The sequence below is a fragment of the Trichechus manatus genome, unplaced genomic scaffold, assembly GCF_000243295.1.
Source record: "Trichechus manatus latirostris isolate Lorelei unplaced genomic scaffold, TriManLat1.0 scaffold00039, whole genome shotgun sequence".
In the NCBI taxonomy this organism is placed as follows: Eukaryota; Metazoa; Chordata; class Mammalia; order Sirenia; family Trichechidae; genus Trichechus; species Trichechus manatus.
In genome coordinates, this window is record NW_004443975.1 from 10,907,057 (window position 1) to 10,920,907 (window position 13,851).

At 36.6% G+C, this 13,851-nt stretch overlaps 1 protein-coding gene across 1 annotated transcript in view; it reads right to left on the bottom strand.

Moving 5' to 3' along the window:
• The window catches only part of DNAH14 (dynein axonemal heavy chain 14), a gene marked incomplete at its 5' end in the record, with an annotated part of 387,403 nt that overhangs the window by 261,432 nt on the left and 112,120 nt on the right, over positions 1–13,851 (bottom strand). The window contains 3 exon segments of the mRNA XM_023730866.1: positions 7,447–7,522; positions 8,350–8,468; positions 8,557–8,661. Coding sequence (XP_023586634.1) covers positions 7,447–7,522; positions 8,350–8,468; positions 8,557–8,661 — 300 coding nt within the window.

Below are 13,851 nucleotides of genomic sequence, written 5' to 3' on the forward strand. Positions count from 1 at the left end.
TGTGTTGTTAACGCGCAGAATAGTCAGTAGATTTTTTACTATTGTCATGAATGCAAAATGTTGGATAATGAGATAGTCGTTAAGTGAGGAGTAGGGGTGTGTGTGTCTGTGTACTAGCGAGATTTTTCCAGAGAAAGACAGAGGGTAAGAGGGTACAAGATGAGAAACCTGGTGTATCAGTCAGTGTTCTTGACTGCAAGCAACAGAAACTAACTCTGAACTTTCCAACAGGATGTTGTGGGCTCACAATCAGCAGATCAACAGGAAGCTACAGACTTTGAGGCTTGGGAAGTGGGCAGGAGCAAGAATCTGGGCCAGGCAGCAGGAAACAGCACAGTCAAGGTCATGCCATGGAAGAGTCTGGTCCAGATGCTGCTGTACTTCTAACCTTGAGACATTTATTCAAGGTCCACAGTGCTGGGAGAGAGTATCCAATGGGCCATGTCCACTCCCTAGGCTGTACCAACATAGGCTGAAGGAGGATTTGACCCTGATGAGGGAGAATTTGGCCCTGATGAGGGAGGATTTGGCTTCTGTAGTGGGAAGTAGGTTCTACTTCTCACAAAGACTACATACATTATAGTACATCCTCTACATCCCCTTCAAAAGGCCCTGGGAAGCTAATAGAAATGGGTAGGGGCTGGATGCCAAATAAGGAAAGTATTAACTATAACTAAGAAACTGAAATTATCAGCAAGGAAGTTACTGAAGTGACGGGGTACACAAGGAAGGAAGTGAATTTAGGGGTCTGAAAGATTAAGGGATAACTGAAAGATCAACATGAGGTTCCAGTGAATGAAAGAGATGGGAACATGGAGGTTGTAATGAAACTGTAAAACATTAGAGTTTAAAATTTCACATATAGAAGGGCAGGCTTCTAAAATTAAGATTTTTGACAGCTAACTATGTTTAAATTTCTCTCCTTCAAACATCCACTAAAGCCCCTGTAACTAACCTGTTGCCATCCAGTCGATTCCGACTCACAGTGACCCTACAGGACAGAGTACAGCTACCACATAGGGTTTCCAAGGCTGTGAATCTTAACGGAAGTAGACTGCCACATCTTTCTCCCGTGGAGCAGCTGGTAGGCTTGAACCACAGACCTTTTGGTTAGCAGCTGAGCACTTAACTACTATGCCACCAGGGCTCCTTAAAGTACCCATAAAGTACCTAAAATTATGCAAAATCACAACAGCTGTGGAAGGTGAGATTATAGGTCAATATTTGCTGGAATGTTAGAGGATTTCTCAATTACTATCGCTTGGATAAATCCATACTGAAATTCTCTCAATGGCCAGTCCATACAGACATCTCATCATCCCCACTCCCCACAGGCATCTCTTTTTACATCCACCCAGAGACAACTCGTCATGTAACATATGTGGGATTGCAAGAGAAAGGGGTGTTGTAAATTTCATCCTGGGATGGGAAATTAGCAGTAGGCAGGGCAGACATGGGAAAAACTTTGGCAAAGTATGTTCAATGATTGAAGTTAAAGTCTATCATAAAGTATTTATGGAAACAGAATACAGACGGCTTCTTATTGTTAAGCATGTTTGGAGCACCAGCAGAGCAAATTTGATTACTTGAATTCCTGTTAAGCCATAGAAATGTGCAGGTTGATTCATTATAATTTTTCTTGGCCTTGCAAACAAAAGCTTAAACAAGTCCTTCAGCTTAAGATCCGAAGAGTTTTGAATATCAATATTCAGTCAAACGGACAGCAAAAGGGACCAAGAAAATTTGAGAATCATAATTTGTGTCCACAATCTCAGGCTATCTTAGAAATACTTGAAAATGGCAAAGTAAAAAGATGTGATGATATTTTTGAATTGAACAGAGAACTACGAGGTCAAGTATGCTTTAAAAATACTTGATGGCAACCTATGGCAATATGGCGTCTGCCTTCATCATCCCAGGAAAACTACATCTCCAAGGTTCGTGTTAACCTTCATAATTGACTGACATAATGGAGTTTTCAGACTTCTCTAGAGCATTTTTAAAATGATGACTACTCACTTTTTCTAGAAAAAAAAAAAAAATCAAACAAAAAAAGTCCTCTCTCCTCCCTTAGCTTCCATGACAATTCTCATAATTTTCCTTTTTTTTCCTGGCTACTCTCTCTCAGTCTTCTTCATGGATTCTCCTTCTTTTGCCTATTCCTTAAATGCTGATGTTCCATGGGTCTTTCCTTGTCCCTCTTCCCTGATTCTACACATGCAGCCAGGGAAATCTCACCATCTCCCGGCTTTAGCCACTACTCAAAAGAACTGTTTTGGCTTTCCTGACATCGCATTCTCCTGGTTTTCCTTCTCTTTCTCTTTAGAGCCCCAGAAAAACAATAAATAGAAAATATGCACATTGTAGGCAGAATAACGGCTCCCTGCAAAGATATCCATGTCCTCACCCCCGGAACCTGTGAATGTGTTACCTTATACGGCCAAAGGGACTTTGCAGGTGTTCAGGACATTTAGATGGAGAGATTATCCTGGATTATACAGGTGGGCCCAATCTAATCACATATGTCCTTAAAAATCAGAGAACCTTTTCTGGCTATGAGCACAGGGAGATATAACTACAGAAGAATGGTCAGAAAGATGAAACATTGCTGGTTTTGAAGATGGAGGAAGGGGCCACAAGCCAAGTAATGCAGGCTCTAAAAGCTGGGAAAGGCAAGAAAATGGATTTTCCCCTACATCCTCTCAAAAAATATCAGCCTTGCTGATACCCTGATTTTAGAACAGTAAGACTTGTGTTGTATTTCTAATCTATGGAACTATAAGATAATAAATGTGTGTTGTTTTAAGCCACAAAGTTGTGGTAATTTTTTAACAGCAATAAAAGAAAACTAATACAATGCAATATAATGACATCCTAGGGAAGTAATTTATAGTTTATTTTCTTTCAAAATTTTATTAAGAATATTTTTAAAATTAGAGAGAAGTTGGCAGAATTATATAGTGAATACCTATATACCCAATTATATTCTAAAATTAACTTTTTGCTCTATTATTGTATCACATATCTGTCCATCTATCTATCCATCCATCAGTACCACATTTTTTGATGCATTTCAAAGTAAGTTACAGATATCATTATCCTTCACAATGGTTTATTTTTAAAAAAAAATTTGCTTTCTTGGCAATGTAGCCACAAATTAAATTCTTAAAAGGTGTACATCAAAGCAGCATTAACTTACCACAGTGAGTACCACTTGTCCTGGATGAGATACCACCCATACGGAAAAAATTTGATCTTTCCAATCTTCAACCCCACAACTTACAAATCTACAAACAAAAAGTTTTATTATATTATTTATACCTAATCATTGATTATGGCCATTTAACTTATGATCAAGCATAACAAAGTCAAAGGAGAATGTTCCTTTAGAATCTCTGACTTTTTACTCTAATTCAGGTATATGTATGAGACCAAATAGAGTTAAAAGAGCCTTGTTGTTAGGTGCCATTGAGTTGATTTCAACTCACAGTGACCCCATGTGACAGAACAGAACTGCCCCATAGGGTTTTCTAGGCTGTAATCTTTACAGGAACAGATCATTAGGTCTTCCTCCGAGGAGCTGCTGGGTTAGCAGACAAGGGCTTAACCATTGTGCCACCAGGGCTCCTTGAAAGAGGCTTAATCCATGCTTAATGCATATTCCTTAAATTTCCCTTTAATATAATCTGCACTTTTCTAGTTTGCCACTGAGTTTCTGGGATGGTAAAAATACATTAAGTTAGGAGATGACATATATTAGCTTTGAATTGCCAATGACAAAACTAGTATTTAAAATAATTTCTACAAAATGGAATACTGGACTGAAACCACCAGATGAATTTTAACAGTAAAGTCCTGCATTTAACTTTAAAATTTGTGTATAATGGAGAATATAAGACTTATGAAAAATATCCAGACATTTTTATTTAAGACCAAGGTTAATATAAGCCTAAAGTATATGTTTGATATTCTTGTGTTTTCCTTTATAGAGATGTTTTAAATTTCTATATAGTCAACCTGATCAATCTTCTGCTTTACTTTATCTATCACTGATATTATGTTTTAGAAATCCTCAACACAAAGATTCATTTATCTTCTTCTAATACTTATATGGCTTCATTTTTTTTAACATATCAATCTTAATTTAGAATTTATTTGAACATTTAAAATGAGGTATTGATACTTTATAATTTTTGTTGTGATTGCAAATAGTATTTATTTTTATTATATTTTCTTATTTATCATAGTTGAGAAAAAGGATATGTTTAATAACATTTTATATATTTCAAAGCAGTATCACTAGTGTGAAATGTATGTTTCATCATTAAGATGATCTTCTATTTTATTTAATGCCTTTTGCATTTAATTTTACTCTGATATTAACAAAACGCTGTTTTCTTTCGTGTGCAGTTCCATGAAATATCTTCACTGCTTTTCTGCACAACTTTTTTGTACATTGCTGTATCTCTCAAATAGCATATAGCTACATTTATCTTTTGACAAAATCTTCTTTTAATTAAGATTTTATTCCACTTACATTTATATTTAAGATCTTTATGTTTGGATTTTGTTATTTAGCTCTTTATTTTCTATTTTGATACTTATTTCTCTTTTTTTTCTGTGTTTATATTCATGTAAATACACACAGAAACACACTCTTTTTTCTTTATTTCCTCTAGGCTTTTGGAAATATTTATTCTCTTTCTTATAGTCTATTTAAGTAGAGATTGAATCAAGATTTTTGACTTAACAAACAATCCTACCTTCATCTGGAACCATATCCCTTCAAATGATAGAAAATAGATGGAAAAATAAATTTAAAGGAGCTGGAAAACAAGAAAGGCTGTTCCGGGGTATGAAAGACTTGAAAAATTCCTGGCAGATAAGAAGCAAATGGACTGAATTGTTCTAGAAAGAAGAATGGAGAAACCAAAGAAAACTACTGTCAAGGTTAACAAATGCAAATAGCAGAAGCAATCCCTGGCCAATCTTTAATCAGCAATCAGCCACCCTCCAGTTGACTCTGACACATGGCAACCCCACCATGTGTGTCAGAGTAGAACTGAGCTCCACGGGGTTTTCAATGGCTGATTTTTCAGAAGTAGATTGTCAGACCAACAGGGATGATGAAGGATCAGGGTCTAACAACAGGGAGAGGCCGTTACCATACCTAAGCGTGAAGGGGCAAGAGGAAAGGGCAATGTTACTGGAAACTGGTGAGAACCGAAGACTTTGGAGAGGGGCTGTGGCTTAAGGTAAAGGAACATAAAAGCAAACCAGCTGCCATCAAGTTGACTCTGACTCATGGCGACCCATGTGTGTCAGAGTAGAACTGTGATCCCTAAGGTTTTCAATGGCTGATTTTTTGGAAGTAGATTGCCAGGCCTTTCTTCTGAGGCTCTCTGGATGGACTCGGCTTCCAACCTTTTGGTTAGCAGCCCAGCCTGTTAACTTATTGCACCACTTAGGAATCTAGATTTTGCCCAAACTGCAGAGAGGCTGAAAGGGAGCCTCACATTTGCCTTACCCAACTGGATGCCAGAGGACAAAGGAATCCAGCTATGCAATTCATGGACATGAGCATCCCAACTACATACAAGACAACAAAGGCCAGAGAATGGATTTTCTGGGCATACAGACTAACCAGCACTGACAACCAGCACTTTCATATTGGTTAAAAAAAAATCAAAGTAAAATCCATTTTTATAGCTGATGTAGGAAACATTAACATGACACAGAAATGTTGAAAATAACATTGTGATACAAATGTTTGTGACCATGGAGACAAGTGTGATAAATTTTTATATCAGACAAAATAGCATTTAAGTAAAAAAAACTAATAATGTACAAATATTGATAAATTAAAGATAAAATCTACTAAAAAGATTTGTATATAACAGAGAATCAAAATATATGATAAGTGTTAGAATTTAAAAAGCAAAATTGCCAAACCTATAAAAATTAGAAAATATAGTTTAATACAGTTTTCTAAGAAATAGTGAACCAAAAAAAAGGATATAAATGTGAAAACTGAGAAAAGTTCAACATTAGCAAATTTATTAATGACATGCACAAATTAAAGGTAAAGGGTATTTGATTTTCTCAATAGAATTATAAAAAGCTTTTAATGTGATTAACCATTCTTTAATTATAAAAACGCTTTGCAACTAGGAATAGAATAAAAATATCTATACTTTGACAAGGGGTATGTTCCAGAGCTTAAGCATTGTAATAAATGAGTAAATGTTGCAACTGCAGACGCTTTCCCAATAAAACTAGGAACAAAAGAAGAGTGCTCACTGTCATCTCTACTTTCCAACACAGTACAAAGTTGTCATCCAAAACAACATGGAAAGATAAGGACAGTTTAAAAAGAATTGTAAAGAAAAAGATAGGACTATCATGATTAACAAATGATGCGACTGTGTAACCAGAAAAGTCCCAGGGCAATAGTTGAAAAACTGCTTATCTGTCTTATATAAATGCTCAGATGTGTTTTTGGGGGGAATTCCTTGCTTATAGGAGTGCCCCTTACATGTAAGATGATTCTCATCACATCACCTCAGGAGTAACAACCAGGGCAAAGGCAAGCCTGCATGGTTATTTTGTAAGTAAATAATAATCTACTCTGTTCTAGAAACCTTGTGTTGACATTCAGGATAATATTAATAAATATAGATATTAAAACTTAACAAAGATCAATAGCTTTTCTATAACCAACAAAAATTAGAAATGTAGTAAGACTTTTCTAGGCAAATTAGTTTTAAAACTTCACTCTCTGAGGCTCTTTGTTTGCTTTAAACAGATATAGCAACGATAGGTTTAAATATAAAAAGCAGAACATTAAGAAGACTAAACCCAGGAAACAATTCCAGGAAGCAAAAGTGGAATGGAAATGCAAAGTAGTGAGGTGGGCAGAAACCAGGGGCCTACTGAGCTCTAGGTCTTTAGAAAGCAGGCAGAGGTGGACGTCAGTTCAGCTCCTGGCCAGTTTTCAGATACATATGAATCACAAAGTACACAAAAGCTGTCTGAATGTTGTCCATGATTACACCCTCAAATTAAAATTTGCACTTTAAAGATGATTATTTTCCATTTAGTCATGTGCCATCATGTTCCATCAAAATCCATTTCATAAAGGACTTTACTCCTTTTACCTCTCTACATATTTCCCACTTAGATTAATAGATAATTTACCAAGTTAAAAAAAAAAACAATAAACCAAACTCATTGCCGTTGAGTCGATTCTGACTCATAGTAACCCTATAGGACAGAGCAGAACTGCCCCATAGGGTTTCCAAGGGGCACCTGGTGGATTCAAACTGCTGATCTTTTCGTTAGCAGCTGAATTCTTAACTACTACACCACCAGGGTTTCCTTATACATAGCATATCTTATATATAGCGTATCTATAAAATATAATTTTAAGATTTGAAATTGTACTTACTTTTTTAACAAATCAAACATGCTTTTCTCTACATTTACCAGCCACTGTTCTACAGCACTTCTTACTCGAATTTTCCTACAATTAACAAAATAAGTAAAATTACTTTTATTCATGTTTCATTACTTTGATGTACCTGTACTTGTAGGCTATACATTTTTATAATATTTATAGGCCAAAGGGCTACAATTTGAAATTATATTTTGATTTTTTTCTAGATTTTTAATTTGGAAAACTATGCAGAAAAACATGTCACCTAGCTTAAGGAAATTCTACCATTAAAAAAAAAAAAAACATGATAAATTACAGTACAAAACATTTTTTGGTTCCTGATAGGATCTTCTAAACAGCAAGCCTAGATCAGGGTGGGGTTGGGGTTTTGACAGATGGGAAGACTTGGGCACAGCATTTTTTAAGCAACTTGCACCAGGAACCACATGCCAGAGGTTAGAGAGCCTTCACTGGGGCTGGCACATTGGACCAGTGTAATGGATGGGTCTAGCTCGTTATTACAAAATCAGAGGTCAGTGCTGGCAACAGCAACCCCAAGCAAAGAGCAAATTTCCTTCCTATCTATGTCCATATGAGAAAATCAAATAAGAAGCAAGCACTAAAAAGACAGTAGAAAACCCGGCAGAGATTTAATGACAGAGCAAAAGGGAGGCACAGATTAGAAAGCACCAGGAGTTGGAAGAGTCCTTTCTTTACTTTTAATCAAAGCAAAGGCGAGAAAAGTATTTATTATATAGAATATGGAAAGTTAATAGTGTATTTGCATAAGGACACTATCTTTGATGAAATGGTTTGCTTAGCAAGCTTTTTTGAAATATCTGAAATCAGAAGTTTTAAACAGTGAGGTTTTAGGGAGTCTAAACACCTTAGTTTGTCACATGTATATATCATACTTTGGCAGCACAAGACTTTCTCCTTCAGCAGATACGAGCATCGTTACAGCAGGGGGGCCAATTTCTTGTTTGCATATCATCAACTGTCTTACATTTTCAAAACACTTCACAAGATGACGCTGTGAACCAGAAGCAAATGTAAGCAAACCTATATAATCCTGACCTGGTCTAGAAAAAATATTGCTGAGCAAAATATTATGACATTACCTGTACAGATTCAGGATTTTTACTATAAGCTAGAATGTCAAGAAGTTCAGCGTTGCTAAGAAAATAAAATCTTGGAAAAATCATTCTTTTAATCTCAAGGTAGTCCTGTCCAGAACCAAAAGAAATGCCATTCAGAATATATATTTAATCATGATATGAATCACACCCTTATTTGGGCCTACGTTTACACACAAAAGTCACAGTCTTAAAGTTGCAGTATATGTAGTAGTATCAGTCAAAATAACATCTTATGCTCAATGAAAGATATACTTAAATTGATAAAAATAATTTTTAATCAAGCAAAACCAAAAAAATAGAAACAACAAAAGTCTTACACACACACCCCACTTTATTATTGATCACTAATGAAGCACTGTATTTTGACATTATCAGCATTGCTTTCCCATGCTCCAAACTTTCTGCTTTTATTTCTCTGTATGTGGGGTTATCACCTTATAGAATAGGTTATTTCAGTAGATGACCTCACATACTACTATACAGAGAATTCCTGCATTTCCTCCCTCTCCCCACAACCGAGCTGCATTCACACCAGTCAGTCTTCAGTCTTTTCCTTGTTTTCAGAGGAAGACATATCCACCGATTTATGCCAGGCTAAGCACCCTTATTTGATTTATTACTTTCCTATATCTTCAATCTCTCCCATGCAATAAGCTTCCCCTACTTAAGTCTCTCCCACGAAAAAATACAGGAAGTCTTCTTTCTCCCTTTGTTCTCCCTAGCTACTGTCTGCTTGCCCACCTTCTCTTCATAGTCAAAGTTCTTGAAAAGAGAGTCTATAAACTCAAAATCTTTATTTGTATTTCTCAGTCACTCTCACTCCCTGCCCTCTAGCCCCTACTGTTACCAGATTTACTAGAAACTTTTCAGTCTTCATGTTACCTGATATTTTTATAGCATTTGACTTCATCAATTTTGTTCTTTGTTTTGACTTTAAGGATTTCACTCTCCTGGTTTTCTTCCATCCCTCAGCCACTTCTTATCATTCTCCTTCAAGAGTCCACTGCACCTTCATGTTGACATCTCTGGTGTTCCATCATTCTCTCTCTTCCTACTCACTAGTCTCTTCCTGAGCTATTTGATACATACCCACTAGCTCTTCAGCTCAGATCACTTCCCTTGTGCTCCAGTTCTCTATACCCAATTGGCAATTGAAAATCTTCACTGGAATGTTCCCTAAATATTAGATGTTCAATACTAAAGTTGGCACACAAACCTTCTCCTCCTTTAGTTCCTATTTCTTAGTGAAATCACCCTCCACTCTATTGGCCAAGCCAGAATTCCAGGCATAATTGTGGATCTATTTCTTTTATCCTCTACTCACCTGTCTGATAACTCCTCGCTCCACCTTCTTTCATCCTCACCATGGCCTTACTTTACAAAAAAGAAAAAAACAACAAAGACTCAAGCCCATTGCGGTTGAGTCGATTGTGACTCATAGAGACCCTGTGAGTTGGCCTTAACTTAGGCCCCCAATATTTCTAGTCTTCTGACTGGTTTGTTTATATCTATTCTCATAGCCCTCAATCCATACTTTGCTTCCTTCCATAGAGATATTTCTAAATTAAATCATTTAACTCTCTTGCTTTAATCCTTCAGTTGCTGCTCAGTGTCTATAAAGTCAAAATGCACTATGATATTGAAAGTCCTTCAACCACTGTTCCTTGCCTTCCTGGAGAATCTCGTATCTCATCATCTTATTCACAACTCCAGAAAGTGCCATACTTGGTCAAGCCTCCATATCTTTGTCTTTTTCCCTCTTCCTAGGATGCTCTTCCCCCTAGCCCCACCCTTACCCTGACACTACTGGTTAACTCCTATACTTCTTTCAAGAACCAGGTCAGTTGTCACTTCCCCTAGAAAGCCTTCACAAATTTCAAGAAGGTTATTTATGCTCTTTGATATGGTCATAGCATCCATCTTATCATTTTCTATCTTTTTTTAAATCTTATCCATCCTAGTGGGAGTGAAGTCATATCTCACTGTGATTTTGATTTGCATCTCTCTGATGGCTAAAGACATTGAGCGTCTTTTCATATGTCTGTTGGCAATTTGAATATCATCTTTGGTGAAATGTCTATTCAAGTCCTTTGCCCACTTTGTGATTGCATTATTTGTCTTTTTATTGTTAAGTTGTAGAAGTTATATATATATTTTGAATATTAGACCCTTATTGGACATATAGTTCCCCAAAATTTTCTCCCAATCTGTATGTTGTCTTTTCATTTTGTTGAAAAAAAAAAACACTTTTTATGAACAAAAGTGTTTAACTTTTATGAGGTCTCATTTATCTATTTTTTCTTTTGCTCTTCATGCTTTTGTTATTATATCAGATAAACCATCCTTAAAAACTAGGCTCAACAGCCAGGCCACTGAATTTTATGCTTTAGTTTTCACATTTAGGTCCGTAATCCATTTTGAATTGTTTTTTGTTTACCGTGTGAGGCATGGATCTCTACTCGTTCTTCTGCATGTGGAAGTCTAATTTTCAAGGCACCATTTATTGAAGAGGCTTTTCCTTCCCCACTGAATGGTCTTAGCACCCTTGTCAAAAATCAATTGACCACAGATGTGTGAGTTTATTTCTGGACTCTCAATTCTATTCCATTGGTATATGTGTCTATTAATATACCAAGCTGTTTTGATTACTGTAGCTGCATAGTATGTTTTGAAGTCAGGAAATATGAGTCCTCCTAGTTTGTTCTTCAGAATTGCTTTAGCTATTCCGGGCCTCATGCCATTCCATATAAAATTGATGATTGGCTTTTTTATTTCTGTAAAGAAGGCTGTTGGAATTTTCATCAGGATTGCACTGAATCTACAGATTGCTTTGGATAGCACTGACACCTTAACAATATTAAGCCTTCCAATCCACGAACACAGAATATCTTTCCATTTATTTAGGTCTTCTTTAATCTCTTTCAGCAGTGTTTCATAACTTTCATTGTATATTTTAGATGCTATTGTAAATGAAATTGTTTTTTAATTTCCTTTTCATAGTTTTCATTGCTGGTGTATAGAAACAAAAATGATTTTTGTGTGTTGACTTTGTACCCTTCCACTTTGCTGAATTCCTCTATTAGCTCTAGAAAATTTCTTGTGGAATCTTTGAGATTTTCTATATATAGAAACATGCCATACATGGATAGAAAGAATTTCATTTCTTCTTTTCCAATGTGGATACCTTTTATTTGTTTTTCTTGCCTTACTGCTCTGGCTAGGACTTCCAATATAATATTGAATAGGAGTGGTCATCCTTGTCTTGTTCCTGATTTCAAGGGGAAAGCACTTAATCTTTCTCCATGAAGTATAATGTTGGATGTTGGTTTTTCATTTATTGTTGTTGTTAGCTGCCGTTGAGTCATTTCCGACTCATAGCAACCCCACATATGACAGAAAGAAACACTGCCCAGTCCTGTGCCATCCTCACAATCATTGCTTGTTTGAGCCCAATGTTAGCCACTGTGTCAATTCATCCCATTGAGGATCTTCCTCTTTTTCACTGACCCCCTACTTTACCAAGCATCATGTCCTTCTTCAGGGACTGGTCCCTCCTGATAACATGTCCAAAGTAGGTGAGACAAAGACTCACCATCCTTGCTTCTAAAGAGCATTCTGACTGTACTTCTTCCAAGACAGATCAGTTCATTCTTCTGTCAGTCCATGGTATATTCAATATTCTTTGCCAACACCATAATTGAAATGCATTAATTCTTCTTCTGTTTTCCTTATTCACTGTCCAGCTTTCACACGCATATGAGGCGATGGAAAATACCAGGACTTGGGTCAGGCTCACCTTAGTCCTCAAAGTGACATCTTTACTTTTTAACACTTGAAAGGGGTCTTTTGCAGCAGATTTGCCCAATGCAGTACATTGTTTGATTTCTTGACTGCTGCTTCCATGGGTGTTGATTGTGGATCCAAGTAAAATGAAATCTTTGACAACTTCAATATTTTCTCCATTTATCATGATGTTGCTTATTGGCCCAGTTGTAAGATTTTTGTTTTCTTTATGCTGAGGTGTAATCCATACTGAAGGCTGTAGTCTCTGATCTTTATCAGTAAGTGCTTCAAGTCCTCTTTGCTTTCAGCACGGAAGGTTGTGTCATCTGCATAATGAAGGTTGTTAATGAGTCTTCCTCCAATCCTGATGCAGCTTTCTTCATATAGTCCAGCTTCTTGGATTATTTGCTTGCCATACAGATTAAATAAGTATGGTGAAAGGATACAACCCCGACACACACCTTTCCTGATTTTAAACCATGCCATATACCCTTGTTCTGTTCAGATGACTGCCTCTTGGTCTGTGTACAGTTTCCTCATGAGCACAATTAAGTGTTTTGGAATTCCCATTCTTCACAATGTTATCCTAATTTGTTATGATTCACACGGTCAAATGCCTTTGTGTAGTCAATAAAACACAGGTAAAAATCTTTCTGGTATTCTCGCTTTCAGCTAAGATCCATCTGATATCAGCAATGATACCCCTCGGTCCACGTCCTCTTCTGAATCTAGCTTGAATTTCTGGCAGTTTCCTGTCAATGTACTGCTGCAACTGCTTTTGAATGATCTTCAACAAAATTTTACTTTGTGTGATATTAATATTTTCGAATTCTGTTGGACCACCTTCCAGTTGGTTGACCAGGCAGCTGTCTTCCAAATTTCTTGGCATAGATGAGTGAGCACTCCAGTGCTGCATCCATTTGTTGAAACATCTCAATTGGTATTCCATCAGTTCCTGGAACCTTGTTTTTTGCCAATGCCTTCAGTGCAGCTTGGACTTCTTCCTTCAATATCATTGGTTCTTGATCACATGCTACCTCCAGAAATGGTTGCTGCAGTGACTCTGTGTATTCCTTCCATCTTCTTTTGATGGGTTCCTGCGTTGTACAATATTTTGCCTACAGAATCCTTCAAAATTGCAACTCAAGGCTTGAATTTTTTCTTCAGTTTTTTCAGCCTGAGAAATGCCAAGAGTGTTCTTCCCTTTTAGTTCTCTAATTCCAGGTCTTTGCACATTTCGTTATAATACTTTATGTTAATTTCTCCAGCCGCCCTTTGAAATCTTCTGTTCAGCTCTTTTAATTCATCATTTCTTCTGTTCACTTTAGCTACTCGACGTTCAAGAGCAAGTTTCAAGGTCTCTTCTGACATCCATTTTGGTCTTTTCTTTCTTTCCTATCTTTTTAATGACCTTTTGCTTTCTTCATGTATGATGTCCTTGATGTAATCCCACAATTTATCTGGTCTTCCGTCATTAGTGCTCAGTGTATCAAA